This window comes from Notolepis coatsorum, assembly GCF_963971535.1.
Source record: "Notolepis coatsorum genome assembly, chromosome: 8".
Taxonomy (NCBI): domain Eukaryota; kingdom Metazoa; phylum Chordata; class Actinopteri; order Aulopiformes; family Paralepididae; genus Notolepis; species Notolepis coatsorum.
In genome coordinates, this window is record NC_140172.1 from 137,989,269 (window position 1) to 138,009,683 (window position 20,415).

Genomic DNA, 20,415 nt, shown 5'->3' on the forward strand with positions numbered 1-20,415 from the left:
TCTCTCATCCACCAATCAGAGGACTCAGGTGAATGCTTCATTTCCATAAAGAAAAAAGGAAATAATTTCCATAAAAAGAAAAAAAAGGAAAAAGAATAACACTTGTGTTCATTTGATGGAAAAACACAAAGGAACTCTTGTCTTAACCGGCAGCTCACTGAGAGGGTCGACAGTCTGACTGAACTCACGCTTTGATACGACTGACTGAAAGATATTCAACTCCACGCCGTCTGACATCCACTTCAACTCCTTTCGGTTATCAAAGTTATTCAATGACTTCATAGTTACTCAATGTCCTGTTTCAGGACCCAAGAGTAGGTGATACTTAAATAATACATGTTACTTAGATACAATTTAGATGACGCATTAGATTACATATTCTACTCATATTTATTTACTTAATCAAAATGTATTTAACCAGGCAAGTTGACAAAGATCACATTCTTATTTGACCAGACTTGTTGAAAAAGAACACATGATTAATTAACCAGGCTAGTTGACCAAGATCGTATTCTTATTTAACCAGACTAGTTGACTAAGAACTAGGGATGTCCCGATGGCATTTCTTTGCTCCCGATCCAATCCCGATCATGTGATTTTGAGTATCTGCCGATACCGATCTTTCCCGATCCGATCTTTCACATTAGTAACCGTTTTAACGCATTTGTCAGAAACTGGCGAAGCGAGACAAGCAATAGCCCCCCGAGCTCGGTGGCTCACATTACATTCACCCTGAGTCCCTGAGAATGTGCTTCATACAGAAATATATTCAGTTTCAATCTGTTTGCACATTAGTATACATTCACAGTGTTCGACTTACGTAATGATGTGCTCCATTTTGGTCTGAAACGCTGACGATAATCCTCACAAAGCGAATGTTGACGTTATCCAGGCGAACGTTAACTTCATTCAAGCGAGGCATTGCAATCAATACAGCTGTTTGGCAAAGCACCAGCCGCCTCCCCAGTGGCGTTGTGCAATATGTCGGGGCCCCCCCGCAGGGCAGACCACTCCCCTAAATCAATAATAAAGTGAGAACATTTTGCGCGCTCCGCGCGAGGTCCATCGCATTAAAGCCGACCCTAATGTCGAGCTCACCCTCCGCCTATGCCTCAACCACTACTTGCAGTTTCAGTAAATCCTCGTAATTACAATGACCCATAATCTCGTGCCATGTCTGAATATCGTGACTGGCCGTCCCGCTACAACACACATCATTATTATCATCACACTGGACATCGCGGCCACTTAAACCATGTACTAAATTTTTTACGGATTAGATTCCAGTTCCAATGTAACCTGTAGGCTACTCATACTGGTTATGGCGAATAAATCTTTATATTCTTCTAACCTGTCTCGGGTCTCGGCGGCTGTAGCGTGGCTGGGGGCCTGGCTGGGCTGTCTGTCTGCCTGGACTCGACGCGGAGCTGACCGGGGGACCGGCGTGTTGATAGCGGTGGACGCGGCCGGCCTGGGTGGGGAGCTTACACTGCCGATGCATTCTTCAGTAACGTTAGAGTCAGTCTACCTTTGCTGCCTGCTGGAACAATGATGTTCTTTTTCGTAGCTTTGCCGTCTCCTGTTCGGCTTTCGCTCTCATCTTGTTTTTCTAAGCACCGCTTGCTTGGATATTTGCGGCATTTTTACCGCCGCTTGCCGCTGTGTTTTGAACGCTGCCAATGAACATTAGTTATCAGCCTAGCCCTATCGCAGGTGAGCAATTCATAGCAGGGAGGGGGGGGCCCCGCCCTCTGTGCGAGATGCATCCAGCTGCAGCCCCGCAGAACCATACTGGGCTCCTCACACTGTCTGCGCCCTGTTCCCGCGCGTTACGGAATCTAAGAGGATAGTCTACAGTGGGGGCGGGGCCCCCTAAGCTCCGGGGCCCCCCTGCACCACTACGCCACTGCGCCTCCCCCATTCCTTTGTTGTCGTTTGTGGCTGTTTCTCAGGAGGCGTATTAGATTGCAACTGGCTATTGGACTAGCTTCGGTTTCAATTTTAAAATGCTTCCAAACTTCTGACATTTTGTCTAGCTGCTCAGAGTCATCAGGTGGACATAACCTGCCGGTGTTGCGGGAGCGACGAGTTGTGAACTTGTAGGTCTGCTATTTTCGGCATACGTCACTGTCGTGCGACGGTGTAAATGAAAGGAAATGCGTTTATTTTGGCAAATTCTTCTGCTCTGTGCGACAATAAATAAATGAATGATGATATGTAATTCAAAACTAAGGCATCAGTATGATTTTAAGACGTGAACATGGTCATGTTTGTTGAATACATTATTTTTTTTAAATATTTTTTTACTCCCAGATATTTCTTTCGTGATCCCGATCTTCTGAAAATCATGTGATCGGGACATCCCTACTAAGAACACATTGTTATTTAACCAGGCTAGCTGACTAAGAACACATTGTTATTTAACCAGAGGCTAGTTGACTAAGAACTAGGGATGTCCGATATTATCGGCCTACCGATATTGGCATTAAAATGTAATATCGAAAATGATCGGTATCGGTTTAAATTAGGGATGTCCGATATTATCGGCCGATATCGGCATTAAAATGTGATATCGGAAAATATCGGTATCGGTTTAAAAATAAATAATAATTTACATTTCTATAACCTTTATTTACCCAGGCAAGCAAGTAAGAACACATTCTTATTTAATTTATTGTCAAAAGTATGCATAATGTTGTGTTAATTCCACGACAAGAGATATGTAATGTTAATTACCTAAAATTATTCCTTTTTTTGGGGGGGGGGGGGGGAAACCCTGCATATATCGGTATCAGTTGATATCGGTATCGGAAATTAAGAGTTGGACAATATCGGTATATCGGTTATCGGTAATAAAGCCAATATCGAACATCCCTACTAAGAACACATTATTAATTAACCAGACTAGTTGACTAAGAACACATTATTAATTAACCAGGCTAGCTGACTAAGAACACATTAATTAACCAAGCTAGCCGAGTGGCCTTTTAGCTTCTCCTGAATAGAATGTGTGAATCTTTCAGCTTCTCGACTTTTTCTGACCAAATACACATATTATACATACTGTAGTAATTAGTTATGAAGAGGGGAAAAGAGTGGAGGATAAGAACTATATTGTGATGAGATCCTGTATCCTGCTTCTTTATTCCAGTCAACACCTTTATCGGAGTCAACCGATACTGGCTTTGTATTCAAATGTGTGCAAACAGTTCAGAGTTCCTCCCGAAAGTCTTTTTCTGACAAATGTTGAGTTTTGTTACAAAAAGAAAACAACTTTTAGACAGAAATAGGACAAAACGCCTCAGGTGGTACTCCCAGCTCCTCCTACTTCTTGACCTTGACCAGCTCCTCCCTGGAGATGGGCTCGATGATGGCTCCTATCCTGGTGACGATCCTCGGCGCCGTCATCTTCCTCACGGTCTGCTGCGTGTTCCACGTGCGTCCGGTCGGACAGCGGATGGTCGACTCGAACTGACCCGCGGTCTCAAACGGATGAGGCAGTGAATTCACCTGGAGGGAGGGGGCAGAGTTCATTCACGAGATCAGCAAATCATTACGCAACAATTATAGCAGTTCTATCTTTCGGCTTCTGGACGAATGAAATGTAACATAATACTACTACCATTTTTCATCATATTGACCAAATTGTGATTCTATTCAATACTTTATCACACCGGTACCGACGGGTCCAGTACCGGTCCCAAAATTACATCACGTCATAAATCAATCTCTCTAGACTGTATGACATAATGTTTTTTTTTTCAAATGTATCCAAGAGTAAAGACCATAATCCTGACAAAACAGCAGTCAGTGTATATTTTCAACAATACGTTTGTTTACCAATAGGGTAAAGTGTTATTAGTGAGATTTTAGTTTATGGAATGAGTTTATAATTTAGCGAATATCCGCCATTTTGAATTTGCTAAACCTCGCCGATTGTAGTCATAATGAGGAGGGCATCCAGAGCTCTCAATGAGCGTTGACATTTTCCAAAAAATACCGTTCCCGGCCGATTCCAGCTTCCTGCAAGCAAATTACTTCTGTATGATTTCTTTTTTTATTTCTCTTATTTCTCTGGATAGTTAGTGTGTCTACCTTCTGTGAACATTTAGCAACAATCCCGTTGCAATCCGATCCAAAATGGCGGAGCCATATCCATTATAAGAATGGAACTGTACATACAGTAGATTTCATTCACGGTTCCTGCTGCACGCCTGGTGATAATAAATCCAAATTGAACTCTGCCATTGGAAGGAGTAGATTTGGCCCGATCCATAGATGTGCAACTTGGCTATAATAATGTCATTTATAGGCGTGATTTTTTATTTTTTTTTATCTACTTTTTTTCCCATTTTCTATTTTTCTCCCATCCCAATTTCGTATCGTCCAATTCTACCCTCCCCTGTCTCGAACGCTGTTGGCCATGCCTCCCACAAGCCGGCTGCAATGTGGACTAAGCCTTAACCTGTTCCACCCCAGGTGAAAATCTGCATACAATGTATACCTAGGTAAATGGAATATTGCTCCACTTCTACAAGGGCTATTTGCATATTCTTGGTATCTAGGAACATCTATGGACCTCAATGAATGTATTCTCAGTGTCAGAAATATTGTGTCTATTACTAGGCTTGCTTAAATTCTGATGAAACAAAGGAAAATATGAATTATGATTTTTCTTTTCATCTTTGACAGTGAATAAAACCATGATAATAATGACCAAACTTAAAAAACTGCCACTGAGCTAATTCAGTACCCTCTTGAGATCATGTGTACAAAAGATCTAAGGAAATTAATAAAGGGAAGATGATAAAATTGAAGGTTTTGTATATACAGTACTGAATTCTCCCATCCGGACCAATGCAATTTGAAATATTATTATAGAATATAGAATATATGCTTATACATTACCTTATTATAGCCAATTCGCACATTTATATATATATATACATATAGTATCTTTCAAATGGCCGAGTTCAATTTGGATATAGTATCACCAGGCATGCGTAATATAACATATACAGTTATTTAATGTAATCGACTGTACTTTTTTATTTCTCCCACAGTGTAATCATTCTGTAACTAATTTCAGATCTGATTCTTCCTACATGATTACAATAGTGTGGAGAAACTGACTGCGTTTCAATATTTGTCAAAAACGTTACCTTTTGTAGCTTATTATCGCGAATCATAACAATTATTGATATGATTTCTTCAGAACGCCAAACTTTGAACGTCCATAGCAGCCCACAGGAAGTGTAGTTTTGAGAAATTCCGACACTGGCTGATAGCTGGCGAGGCGATCTTCAAAATGGCCGCAAAGAAACTACAATTCCCATGGTTCAACATTTCCATTTCCGGTTCAAAAACGCGACTGAAAAATAAAACCTTAAAATGATAAAAACTCACTTTTAACCTATTGCTAAACTATTGCCAACCTAACGTTTTACATTCTACATGTATTTGTGACATAGTAGTGATAATAATACTTGAAAACGTTTGATTTTAAAAAACGCAAATTTATTGCATCACTCATAAAAATATTAATATATGATAATAATGTCAAAAAGGGGTCGGTACCGACCCCGTGGGGGGGAACAGGTTAAAGGCGCTCCCATAGTCCAGCAGACTGTACACAGAGCAGACTCCGCGGATGTCCGCGCGGACTCTTGAGCTTTGATCTCAGCGGACAGCAGACCCACAGGTGCGACGCTCCTATTTTCTGAGGCGCGGACATCCGCGCCGCTGACTTGGTGTCACACAAAACTGGTTGACATCGAACTGCATTTAATGTGACGCCGCGCGAGCGATTGGTGGCGCGAGGAGAGAGATGAGCCCGTGAAGCGCGCTCTCTCTCTCTCTCTCTCTCTCTCTGTCTCTCTCTCTCTCTCTCTCTCCCTCCCTCTCTCTCTCGCGCTCTCCCGCTGATAATGTTCCCTCTGATCTGCAGTAGAACAGACAGAATTGTGGGAAATGTAGTAAAACTGGTGCGAGAAATGTAGGAAATAGACCGCGGACGTCCGCTGAGATCTGCTCGACTATGAAAGCTCAAAGAGCCGCGCGGACATCCGCGGAGTCTGCTCTGTGTACAGTCTGCTGGACTATGGGAGCGCCTTAAGGCCTCTGCATGCTACAGAAACTTCAAAGCAACTGCAACACAACATCGACAAAGCAACGGTGTTTTATGCTTTATGCTTCTGCAACATCGACGCGCAAAGTTAGTTTAACTAAAGTTAGTTTAGGTTCGTGTTAACATTAGATAATGTACAAAATAAATGTATTTCCGGTGATTTTAGACGTCTGTCTTTTATTTTGAAAACCCCCGACCGGAAGTGTTATAGTGTCTGTTGCTAGCAGCTTAACTTTCTGTGCTTTTCGAGCTAACGTTACCGTAACATCATTAGTTTCCAATGGAGAGGACCTCGGCTCATATGCAGCTCAAACTACCTATTGGAATAAATTAATTGATTGATGTTTAACTTGTCCCTGTGTGTGTCCAGTCATTTCGACTAGCAAACGTTGTATTTAACGTTACCTCAGGACGGATACCATTGTATTTACTTGGTTAGCTATGTAGCTAATGTGGATAGCATTTTGAATAGACCCAATGCTAGCTGGCTGGCTACAGCTTTATTTACTAAATTATGGAGGCTTTTTAATCGTCAAGGTAAGAGAGGATTTGTCATGATCAACTGAAGGCGTATGCTATGGAACAATATGTGCTTGGGTTTTCAGAAAAAGGCGAGCTATGTGACGCTAATTATTTAGCGTCAACGCTGGAAACAACAATGGAGGATGATTCTCTGCGGGACTAATATTATTCTATGACAGCCCCGCCCCCATTCGCTAACCAACCAATCACTGCTACGCAATATCAACGCAACGGTTGTTTAGGTTAGATTTGAGGGACATGTACGCAACATCCAAGCAACACAGTCTACAAGACCCTCTAAAACAACCGCGCTGAAATCGCGCCGATGTTGTGTTGCAGTTGCTCTGAAGTTTCTGTAGCATGCAGAGGCCTTTACATCAGGTGTCCCCTCCGGTACTCGAGGAAGCAGCAGTCGCATCTTTTCACCTGCACAGCGCGATCTCTCAGCGTCTGGGGTCTGCGTTTTGGAGGGCACGCCGCCCCTGTCGCTTCCTGATTCTGCTGCGCAGGCGCAAGAAACCGACCTGTAGGAGTCGCTGTCCACAACGTCCGATCCCCACCCATCAGCTTCCCACCCCCTAATACTGCCAAATGTATTAGTATGAACGACCAGCCAAGCTGATGGCAATGCGGAGAGCTGGGCTCGAACCCAGCGTCTCCTGCATTTGGTGGTGAGCGCCTTTCCCACTGCACCACCTAGCCGCCCCTAGGCGTGATATTCTATAATAATATTTCAAATGGCATGTGTCCGGATGGCAGAATTCAGTCCTGTATCTGAAGGGAAGCAGCGTGTTGTGAGGATCACCTGGTGGAGGCAGATGGAGCTGTTTCTCGTCTCAGAGATGATGACGGTCGGCAGCTTTCCATCCCTCCTGGGAGCAGCTGGTGCAGCTTTAACTGTGAATCTGGAGCACAAAGCAGATTAACATGTTATTATTATATACCCGTTATCACACAAAGCATTTAGATCAGATTTTGTTTGTGAGAGACCTATATTAACTTGTGTAGGGGACCTCAACGGCCTATATTAACATGTTTAGAGGACTCAAAGACCTATATTAACATGTTTAGAGGGCTCAAAGACCTATATTAACATGTTTAGAGGACTCAAGGACCTATATTAACTTGTTTAGAGGACTCAAATACCTATATTAACTTGTTTAGAGGACTCAAATATCTATACTAACTTGTTTAGAGGACTCAAATACCTATATTAACATGTTTAGAGGACTCAAAGGCCTATATTAACTTGTTTAGAGGACTCAAAGACCTATACTAACTTGTTTAGAGGACTCAAAGACCTATATTAACTTGTTTAGAGGACTCAAAGACCTATATTAACCTGTTTAGAGGACTCAAATACCTATATTAACTTGTTTGGAGGACTCAAGGACCTATATTAACTTGTTTAGAGGACTCAAGGACCTATATTAACATGTTTAGAGGACTCGAAGACCTATATTAACATGTTTGGGGGACTCAAGGACCTATATTAACTTGTTTAGAGGACTCAAGGACCTATATTAACATGTTTAGAGGACTCAAAGACCTATATTAACATGTTTAGAGGACTCAAAGACCTATATTAACCTGTTTAGAGGACTCAAATACCTATATTAACTTGTTTGGAGGACTCAAGGACCTATATTAACTTGTTTAGAGGACTCAAGGACCTATATTAACATGTTTAGAGGACTCAAAGACCTATATTAACATGTTTAGAGGACCCAACTGACCCAACTGGCCCCGGTATTCACCGACATCTTTAACCTGTCCTTAGAACAGGCTGTCATCCCCACCTGTCTGAAGAAGTCCACCATCATCCCTGTACCCAAAAAATCTACGCCTGCTTGCCTCAACGACTACCGCCCTGTAGCTCTCACCTCCATAGCCATGAAGTGCTTTGAGAAGCTAGTGAAGGGCGGAGGGGCGGAGCTGAGCGATCATGGAGTAGACGTGTTTTCACATGAGCTCCCTTCTACCGTGCTGAATATACGTTTCTCCCCATTAGTCTTTATTTTATTTTTATTTGTTTTTTATCTGTTTGCTAGGTCGTCGTGTTTAGTATACATTCATCAACTTTTTTCGACTTTCTACGATGGCGGGGGTGGAAACCAGAGCCATGAAAGAGTTAGGCACGACACCGACACCGCCGAGCATGGCCGTACCGTCTCCCGCTGTCGGGGAGTTAAGCGAAGCTGTGCTCTTGGTCATGACCAAGCTACACGCAGAATCTGAGACACGCATCGCTGAAGCACAGAAGAAAGTACACGCAGACTCTGAGGCACGCATCGCTGAAGCACAGAAGCAAGTGCTGGCGGATTTCTGTATCAGCCTCCGTCGTGAGATATCAGAAGAAATACGGCTGGCGGTAGTCCCGCTGACAGACAAGATGGAGACGATTCACGCTGCCTCATCGGCTAATGCTAACGAACTAGCCATGCTAACGACGGAGGTATCATCACAATGTGAGAAGATGGCGGGTCTTGAATCCGCCCTGCTGGCTAGGCAGGCTGAAGTCAACAAACTACAGTCGGCGATGGAGGAGATGCAGTCCCGGGATAGACGCCACAACGTCAGGATTGTTGGAGTACCGGAGACCAGCGGTGAAGGCCGTCTCTCTGAGACCATGCCCGAACTGCTGCAGAAGATACTAGGGACGGACGTCCTCCCCTCGCCTCCTATCTGTGAGTCGGCATACAGAGCGGGCAGGTTTTCTCCCGGCGTGAACAAAGAACCGAGGCCCATCATAGTCAAGCTGAACAGACTCCAACAGAGAGAAATCATCATGCGGTCGGCTCGTACCAGAAGGGGTACTCTGAGGTTTGGCGATCACAAAGTGGCCATTTTCGAGGACTTTACACCGGAGGTTCAAGCTCAGAGAGCCGAGTACAAGGTGGTCCTGACTAAGCTATGGAGACTAGGCCTGAGGCCCACGTTATTCGCTCCCGCGAAACTATCTGTGTTGGAGAAGGTCGGTGGTCAGCGTTTGTTTTGGTCGTTGGCTAAAGCGAAGGAATATCTCGCGAAGACACCCGAGTCTGTTGCTTGATATCTATGGAGGGTGAGTGACTTGGCGGTTTGGGCCTATATACATTGATTAGGTCGACTATTCACAAACACTTGCTGTCATGCCCAGACATGCTAACTGTCCTCTGCCCATCCAACTAGCGGGGCTTCCCAATGACTTCTGTTACTTGCTAAAGCTGACCTCATGGTCGTACTTGTGTATCGCCTCTTTGGAAGCTAACGAGCTAGCTGAACAATGTACATAGTAGGCTAACGTGCTATCCGGATTCGTCACTAGCTTACGCGCTAGCCTCGGGCTAGCCAGCGGGCTTCGACTATGGTCTGCGCTGAGACATTCGTTAATGGTTACGTATTTTGGTTGCTGTTGCTGTTCAAAGGGACATTGGTTTGCACAGTTCAAGAGTGACCGAGTCCCTAACTAACTTCTGGTATGCTTTTTATTTTTATATCCAGGTTGTTTTGAGCTTTGGTGATCCAAAGTAGATACCAAGGTCGGTTGAATATGCATAAACAATATTTGATAACAGGTTGGGTCGGGTATGGCTTGCACTTAATGGCTATATGGTTATATGGCTTGCACTCTAACCATTACCCTCTCTTCCTTTCTTTTTTCTTTCCTACTGTCGCTGTTTTTATGTCATCTATATGCGCGATTTAAATGTGATCCGGTTCTACCTTGGACTAACTACTGACAAGCCTTAATTTTGTTTTGAATTTTCCGTGAGGCACTTATGCTATAACGTTGATACATTAATATGCAGACTCCAGGGTAGATGGTTACAGGTTGATGCTGAGTAATTATATAATAATTAGTGTCGCTGTTTTAAGGGCAATTGAATGAGCAATTAACCTGTGACCCGAACCTGCCTTGGACTATCGGCTGGGATGCTTTAATTTAATTTTGTATTGAATTTTCCTATATGTTTTAATGGCATTTGAATGAGCAATTTAAATGTGATCCGGTTCTACCTTGGACTAACTACTGACTCGCCTTAATTTTGTTTTGAATTTTCCGTGAGGCACTTATGCTATAACGTTGATACATTAATATGCAGACTCCAGGGTAGATGGTTACAGGTTGATGCTGAGTAATTATATAATAATTAGTGTCGCTGTTTTAAGGGCAATTGAATGAGCAATTAACCTGTGACCCGAACCTGCCTTGGACTATCGGCTGGGATGCTTTAATTTAATTTTGTATTGAATTTTCCTATATGTTTTAATGGCATTTGAATGAGCAATTTAAATGTGATTCGATCCTACCTTGGACTAACTGCTCCGACCGATATCTTTATTGAAACAATGTATGATGACAGGTGGTGTCAGGTGTTGCCTATTACCATCCCCGGATTGATTAATGAATGATTGTGTTTAATTCTAATCTTACATAGGTTGGGTCATTTCAGCCGTTGTGCCTGATCAGAGGGACGGCTAAAGGGGTGCACTTTGACCATAACCTTTTTTTTCCCTTCCTCCTTTTTTTTGTCATTGTTTAATTGACACTGTTCACACAATTTTGCACAATTAACCTGTGACCCGAACCTGCCTTAGACTATCGGCTGGGATGCTTTAATTTAATTTTGTATTGAATTTTCCTATACCTTTTTGGGCTATAACAATGTGATGTTGAAGCGCAGATTCCGAAATAGAGGGCTGCAGGTTGATGCGGAGTTATTATTTAATAATGGCTATTTTTACCATTATGGTTTTCTCATGTTGGGGCCAGGGCTCAGGTGGTTTTCGACCGATATCTTTATTGAATTTTATTTTATTATTATTTGTGTTTATTGGACTAGTGGGGGTTTACTCAGGGGTTTATCTAGAGGGGGGTGGGAGTGGGAAGCGTCTTATTGATCCATGTCTCTAGTGGGAAGTGATAGGAAGATGACCATCCTCAGTGGGTGGGGCATAGGGTGGGGATTGGAGAGTGGGTATAGAGGAACTTATAGTAGGACGGGTGGGTTAGGGTTTAGAGTAGAAGGAGGGGGGGTTGTAGCTGGGGTGGTATTTTTATGTGTTCTATGTACTGTTGTCTTATATATGTGTAAGTGTTCCTCCTCTGAACTCCTGGGATTGACCGTCCGGGCCCGCCGGGATCGGCACCTCTGTACTCAGCCTGGCTGCACGGGTATGTTCTCTACGCACTTATACAAGCTCGACCATGGCTAAATTGAATATTTTAATTTGGAACGCAGGAGGGCTTAACGCCCCACACAAGCGTGCCAGTGTCCTTTGGCTATTGAAGAGGAGAAATATTGACCTTGCTCTCCTTAGTGAGACGCATTTAATGGTAGGTGACGTGTCAAGACTGGCAAATCGGCAATATCACGTTATCTCCGCATCCTCAGCCGATGATAAGACGAAAGGAGTAGTCATAGTTACAAGACGTAACCTTGATATCAAAATCTTGGATGTATGGTCGGACACGGAGGGAAGGATTACTATAGCAAAAGTTGAATTCTTGCATAGGAAGATGGCTATAATAGCATTGTATGCTCCTAACACATTTGATTCAGCGTTCTATAATACAATCACGAAGAATATGTTGGAACTTAATGGATACGCTCTCATTGTGGGTGGCGATTTTAATGCGTGCTGGGATGCGGAGATGGATAGGTCTGGGCCCTCTGAAACGAGCGACCAGAAACGGGCCTCTAAGGCCCTCAGGATGTGGGCCAAAGACACGGGGCTCTCAGACCTCTGGCGCTTATGCAACCCCACCCTCAGAGATTACTCTCACCTGTCAGCCAGACACAAAAGCTTCTCTCGAATTGACTATGCATTCGCGTCCCCTAATATGTTTGATAGTTTCGATGTCTCATTGGTTCCCTTGGCTCTCTCAGACCACAAGGGGATTTTCCTTACGGCAACCTTTGGCAGGCTCTCCGCAAGAGCTCCCAGATGGCGTTTTAATTCGACCTTGCTAAAGAACGATGACTTCTGTTCTGAGTTCAGGAGTAAACTAGCTGAATTTTTGCAGATCAACGTTGGCACAGTAGAAGACCCTAGGGTCCTGTGGAACGCATTGAAAGGATTCATCAGGGGTCATGTCACACTATTTGCCTCCAATTTGCGAAAATCCCGGTCAAAAAAGCTAGAAGGACTGGAATCATTATATGCGGACCTATACGCATCCTTGCAAACTGACTATAATGAACGACTAAACACACAACGTAAGATAGTCAAAAAAGAAATAAACTCCATACTTAAACAACAGTCTGAGTTTTTGATACACAGGACAAGACAAAATTACTATTTTCACGGCTCCAGACCTAGCCATCTATTGGCAATGAAAATACGATCAAATGATCATTTCTCAGATATCCCCTCGATTAGGACGAGCCAGGGTGCAGTCACTACTGATTCGAAAAAGATCAATGACACTTTTAAAGAGTTTTACTCACAGTTATATAGCTCAGAGGATAATCTGGATGACTCTAGATTTGAATCGTTCATTGGCGGGCTTGAGATACCCCACATTTCTGAGGAAGAGGCCAAGGAACTGGGGAGACCGATTACTCTCGTAGAATTGAGGGAGACTATTGTTGAAATGCAGAGGGGTAAGGCGCCAGGCTGGGATGGTATTCCACCCGAAGTGTATTTAGCTTTCTGGGACCAACTGGGTCCATTGATGCTCGATATGATCAATTACGCTATCGAACAAGGGGAGTTCTCAAGAGATGTCAATATGGCGTTGATTTCTTTACTTCTCAAAAAGGACAAAGATCCCAATGATTGTGGTAGCTATAGACCCTTGAGTCTTCTCGGGGCCGATTTAAAGGTGTTTGCCAAGGTGCTGGCCCGTCGCCTGCAGAGATTTATGTCTGTATTGGTACACTGCGATCAAACTGGTTTTATCCCGGGGCGTCTGGCTGCAGATAATCTTAGGAGGCTGTTGCATGTAATCGATAACAGTAAAGACAATACAACTCCATCCACAGTTCTGTCTTTGGATGCCATGAAGGCGTTTGACAGACTTGAGTGGTCATATCTGTGGAAGGTACTTGAGGTCATGGGTCTTGGAAAGAGTTTTATTCATATGATTAAAGTCCTGTATGCCTCGCCGTCTGCGATGATACTGACAGGCAAAAACTGTTCCACACTCTTTCCAGTCTCCAGATCTTCTAGACAGGGTTGCCCTCTGAGCCCGGGACTGTTCGCGCTTTCCCTCGAACCTTTGGCCCAATTTATTAGGCAATCGGAGGACATCGTCCCCATAATGGTCAACAATACTCCACACAAAATTGCTCTCTATGCGGATGACCTGCTGATTTTCATGGACGACCCCTCCCGGTCGGCCACAAAATTATTGAGGATAATCGACGACTTTGGTAAATTGTCAGGTTTTAAGATTAACTGGAACAAATCAGCCTGCCTACCTCTTAATGAACTGGCCAAGGCGGTACGACTACCAGCTGATATCCCCATAGTAGAACATTTCAAATACCTGGGCATAGAGATATTCCCCACACTGAACCAAACTACTAAGTACAACTTCACGGGTACTTATGATAAAATACGCCAGGATCTAGACAGGTGGTCGTCCCTTCCTAACTCCTTACAAGCCCGGGCTTCCATAATCAAAATGAACATCCTGCCTAGGATAAATTTTATTAGCTCAATGCTCCCCCTGCCCCCTCCAATAGACCACTGGCGCAAGGTACAATCGATGGTATCTAAGTTTGTCTGGAATAACAAACGCCCGAGAATCAAAAGGGCTACTACTCAACGTAGGAAACAAGATGGGGGCCTCGCAATCCCTGATTTTAAACTGTATTTCTGGTCCTTTTCACTGAGACCTTTGATGTGCTGGCTAGACCCTGTAGAGGCTGTATCGTGGCGCTCCTTAGAAGCGGCGGCGGTGTCTCCGCTAAGATTACAGGATGTAGTGTACTCCACTGTCTCTATTGCGAAATGCCGGCTGAGGTATGGACCGATCATAACTCACGTGATCCAAACGTGGCGTAATGTACAGAGGTCGTGTGGGGTTAAATGCCCTTGGCACCTGGACTCTCCAATTTTTAATAACCAGCAATTACTTGTTGGACACAAGCCGGTTAATATTCCTCAATGGCAAAGGAGGGGAGTGCATACTCTGGAGGATATTTATGATAAGAACGGCCTCCGTGCGTTTCAGGACTTAAGAGAATTTTATGATCTACCCGGCGAGTCCTTCTTTCTTTACCTTCAACTAAGGTCAGCACTGAGGGCGCATGGCGTACCGTGGGCTCAAGCCTTGCACCCACACCCCTTCCTCAGGCTCATAGTGGACAGGACGACATCCAGAGGGTTTGTCTCCGACTTTTATACGCTCTTAATTCAATCCACGTATAAAAATTTATCATTGGATACAATCTGGCGTGTGGATATACCGGAGTTGGACCCCGAGTTTGACTGGGATGATGTTTGGGCAAATGTGGCATTATCTTCCCGCAACCCCAATCACCAGCAAATTAATTTTAATTATATTCATAGGACCTATCTTACACCTAGGAAGCTATTTGCTATGGGACTGATAACCGACTCTCGGTGCACTTTGTGCTCTCAAAAGGCCACTGGCACTTATATGCATATGTATTGGGATTGCCCACCAGTGGCCCGCTTCTGGAGGTCAATAACGGACAAACTTTCAGATCTGTGTGGCTTAACTATCCCATTCACAGCTGTTACGCTACTGCTGAACGATATAACGACACTACCCGCGTCCGTACAACTGAAAAGGGTTGTCCTAGCGGGCGTCACAGCAGCGAAGAAGCTAATAGCAATGAGATGGAAGGAGCCTGAGAAGCTTACAATGATTAACTGGTCCCTAACTCTATTGGATGTGATTTATCTTGAGATATCCACGGCCCGGGTGATCGGGGTAGGGCAGGCTGGAATTGACCTGTGGTTCGCAGCAGCTGAGAAGGTAAAGACCGCAGTGTGCGGCTGAGCGGGGTTGGGGCGCTTGATCGGGGGGGTCCGGCGGTCTCTGGGGAGGGGGAGGAGGAAATGTCTTGTCTGTCTTGGTTTTTGTCTTGTCCTTCTTAACTTTGACTGGGGGGATTTTAGGGGGGGTTGGTATTTAGCTATTCTGCGCTATATGTCAACTCACATGCCATCTCCCCAAGAGACTAATATTGACAGACTGATTGACCTGTCAACCAACTTGGAGGAAGAATTTCTTTCTTCTTACACTTTACCTTCTGCAAGTTTGGCAGTCTTGAACATGTGTAAGGGACCTAGGCTATCTACAGTAAATCTGCGGCAACACTCTCATAAACAATCTTTTAAGTCACTCCACTTTGTAAAGGTGGGGAAAGGTTGCCATGTTTTGAAGACCCTTTGTGTTATTGAAGTAGCCATCTATATTTGATAGGTTGGACGCTGTTTCTTTTTCTTTTTGTCTTTATAATTTATTATTCTGTATTATTATTGTTTGTTATTCTCCTGTGGAAGTTATGTTTTTTGTTACTGTGGTTATTGTGTTGTCCTGTTTCATGTAATTAATAATAAAAAAAATTTGATCAAAAAAAAAAAGAGAAGCTAGTGAAGGGCTACATCTGTTCCTCCCTCCCCATCAACCTGGACCCCCTGCAATTTGCATACCGCCCTAACAGGTCCACGGAGGACGCCATAGCCCATGTGCTGCACACAGCAGCATCACACCTGGACAAGAGGCAGGGGAACTATGTGAGAATGCTGTTCATCGACTACAGCTCAGCATTCAATACCATAGTCCCCTCCAAACTCATAGCCAAGCTCAGGGACCTGGGCTTGAACAGACCCCAGGTGGTAAGAGCAGGCAACTGCACCTCCTCATCCATCACGCTCAACATAGGGGCCCCCCAGGGCTGTGTTCTGAGCCCCCTCCTCTACTCCCTGTACACACATGACTGCATGGCACAGCGGAACAACAACACAATCATCAAATTTGCTGATGACACAGTAGTGGTGGGCCTGATCTCTGCCAACGACGAGAGGGCCTACCTGGAAGAGGTAGAGAATCTGTCACAGTGGTGTCAGGAGAACTGCCTCTCCCTGAACGTCAGCAAAACAAAAGAGATGATTGTGGACTTCAGGAGGTCGGGGGTCAAGGACTACAGCCCCCTCAGCATCGACGGGGCACCGGTTGAGAGAGTGAACAGTTTCAAGTACCTCGGAGCCCACATATCCGAGGACTTGACATGGACCACACACATTGACAGTGTTGTGAAGAAGGCACGACAACGCCTCTACTTCCTCAGGCGCCTAAGGAAGTTCCAAGTCAGTCAGAAGATCCTTAAGAACTTCTACTCATGTACAATAGAGAGCATCCTGACTGGCAACATCACCTCCTGGTTTGGGAATAGCACTGCACAAGACCGTAGCAGACTACAAAAAGTGACACGTTCAGCCGAACGCACAATTGGAGGGGGGCTTCCCACCCTCCAGAACATTTACAACAAGCGGTGCAGGGGTAAGGCTAAGAGAATCATCAAGGACTCCAGCCACCCGAACAACTGCCTCTTTGAACTGCTGCGGTCAGGCAAGCGATACCGGAGTCTTAAGGCGAGCACAGAAAGACTCAGAAGAAGCTTCTATCCCCAGGCCATCAGGCTGCTCAACGAACAATAAACACTATGCAACAACCATCAAATGCACACAGCACACACACCCACACACTCACTTTAAACAAACAACACACTGCAGCACCCACTCTCCACACTTTAGATCACCTAAACACACTTTATATTTATTGGTAAAGGATTTGCACTACAACTCGTACACCTTACTGTAAATTGTACCTAAATTGTACCTCATCCCATTTCTGCTTTGCACTATATAGTATTGTATATTAGTACATTGCATAGTATATTGTATATTGTATGGTAACTCAGTTACTTCTATTCTGCATCGAACATTGTACATATGTCTATACTGAACACTGTGACCTCTATTTTTACTTCTATTTTACATGCTATACTATTTTATTTCATACTTATCTTGTCTAGCACAGTCTCTGGAGCGTAACAGTAAGAAGCATTTTGTATAAAAGTATTCTGTACTTCTGTATGACAACTATTAAAGAAACTTGAGAAACTCAGACCTATATTAACTTGTTTAGAAGACTCAAGGACCTATATTAACTTGTGTAGGGGACCTCAACGGCCTATATTAACATGTTTAGAGGACTCAAAGACCTATATTAACATGTTTAGAGGACTCAAAGACCTATATTAACTTGTTTAGAGGACTCAAAGACCTATATTAACTTGTTTAGAGGACTCAAATACCTATATTAACTTGTTTGGAGGACTCAAAGACCTATATTAACTTGTGTAGGGGACCTCAACGGCCTATATTAACATGTTTAGAGGACTCAAAGACCTATATTAACATGTTTTAGAGGACTCAAAGACCTATATTAACATGTTTAGAGGACTCAAAGACCTATATTAACATGTTTAGAGGACTCAAAGACATATATTAACTTGTTTAGAGGACTCAAAGACCTATATTAACTTGTTTAGAGGACTCAATGACCTATATTAACTTGTTTAGAGGACTCAAAGACCTATACTAACTTGTTTAGAGGACTCAAGGACCTATATTAACCTGTTTAGAGGACTCAAATACCTATATTAACTTGTTTGGAGGACTCAAAGACCTATATTAACTTGTGTAGGGGACCTCAACGGCCTATATTAACATGTTTAGAGGACTCAAAGACCTATATTAACTTGTTTAGAGGACTCAAAGACCTATATTAACATGTTTTAGAGGACTCAAAGACCTATATTAACTTGTTTAGAGGACTCAAAGACCTATATTAACTTGTTTAGAGGACTCAAAGACCTATATTAACTTGTTTAGAGGACTCAAGGACCTATATTAACATGTTTAGAGGACTCAAGGACCTATATTAACATGTTTAGAGGACTCAAAGACCTATACTAACTTGTTTAGAGGACTCAAAGACCTATATTAACCTGTTTAGAGGACTCAAATACCTATATTAACTTGTTTGGAGGACTCAAAGACCTATATTAACCTGTTTAGAGGACTCAATGACTTATATTAACTTGTTTAGAGGACTCAAGGACCTATATTAACATGTTTAGAGGACTCAAAGACCTATACTAACTTGTTTAGAGGACTCAAAGACCTATATTAACCTGTTTAGAGGACTCAAATACCTATATTAACTTGTTTGGAGGACTCAAAGACCTATATTAACTTGTTTAGAGGACTCAAGGACCTATATTAACTTGTTTAGAGGACGCAAGGACCTATATTAACTTGTTTAGAGGACTCAAGGACCTATATTAACATGTTTAGAGGACTCAAAGACCTATATTAACTTGTTTAGAGGACTCAAAGACCTATATTAACTTGTTTAGAGGACTCAAATACCTATATTAACTTGTTTAGAGGACTCAAAGACCTATATTAACTTGTTTAGAGGACTCAAAGACCTATACTAACTTGTTTAGAGGACTCAAAGACCTATATTAACCTGTTTAGAGGACTCAAATACCTATATTAACTTGTTTGGAGGACTCAAAGACCTATATTAACCTGTTTAGAGGACTCAATGACTTATATTAACTTGTTTAGAGGACTCAAATACCTATATTAACTTGTTTGGAGGACTCAAAGACCTATATTAACTTGTTTAGAGGACTCAAGGACCTATATTAACTTGTTTAGAGGACGCAAGGACCTATATTAACTTGTTTAGAGGACTCAAGGACCTATATTAACATGTTTAGAGGACTCAAAGACCTATATTAACATGTTTAGAGGACTCAAAGACCTGTATTAACATGGTTAGAGGACTCAAAGACCTATATTAACTTGTTTAGAGGACTCAAAGACCTATATTAACATGTTTACAGGACCCAAATACCTATATTAACATGTTTACAGGACTCAAAGACCTGTATTAACCAGTTGAAAGGGACTAAGACATGTCTCTATAGTGCCTCACCGTCTGCGCTTGCGTCGGGAGGGCTTGAGGCCCAGGCCGCCCCACTCGCCCCATCCCGGCAGCGTCAGGTCCAGGTCTTTGGGTTTGCCGGCCTCCTCCTGCTTCTTCTTGTCCTTCAGGAAGTCTGCGATGACGTCGTCGCCAGCGAACGCCTCCTTGATGATGTTTATCTGCTCCACCATGTTCTGAGAAGGAGATCCCTGAGTTAATGATCCACACGCAGAAGGAGATCCTTTTGCGCATCCCCCGAACCGAACAATACACACATGCCCCGAACCGTGGAGGTCATACCGAACGGTGTACGGTTTGAATGCGTACCGTTCCACCCCTACTAAATATATATTTACTTTTTAATTGCATGAAACATTATGAAGTATTCTCTTATGCCGCTTTTCACTGCATGGTACCTAATCGGCTCGACTCGCTTTTGCTATTTGAGTGTCCTGGTAGCCGTATTTGAAGTGACGTCACACGAGGAAGTAAATAGTCAACAGTAACACACAGCGTTGGAAGGAGAAGCCCTGATGATATAATATAAACCAACAGCCAATAAATGTGAAGTTATCTTTGAACCTCTGTTGTCAAGCCTCGTCAATATACCCCCCCTTCCACACTAATGGGACACAGCGAAGTGACTCCACGGTTAGCTCGCGGCTAACGCTAGTTAGCTTGCGGCTAACGTAACGTTAGGCTAGCTTGCGGCTAACGTTATAACTGAACAATACACACGCATGCCCCGAACCGTGGAGGTTGTACCGAACAGTGTACCGTTCGAATGCGTACC

At 43.4% G+C, this 20,415-nt stretch overlaps 1 protein-coding gene across 1 annotated transcript in view; it reads right to left on the reverse strand.

Annotated features, from left to right (window-relative positions):
* Window positions 1–3,298: 3,298 nt before the first annotated feature.
* LOC311233736 (U3 small nucleolar RNA-associated protein 14 homolog A) overlaps window positions 3,299–20,415 on the reverse strand; it is a 105,801-nt gene continuing 88,684 nt past the window's right edge. The window contains exons 16-18 of the mRNA XM_084320738.1: window positions 19,632–19,816; window positions 7,455–7,554; window positions 3,299–3,510 (exon numbers count right to left, since the gene is read on the reverse strand). Of these exons, the coding sequence (XP_084176864.1) occupies window positions 3,325–3,510; window positions 7,455–7,554; window positions 19,632–19,816 (471 nt within the window). The 3' untranslated portion in view covers window positions 3,299–3,324. The remainder of the gene's footprint in view (window positions 3,511–7,454; window positions 7,555–19,631; window positions 19,817–20,415) is intronic.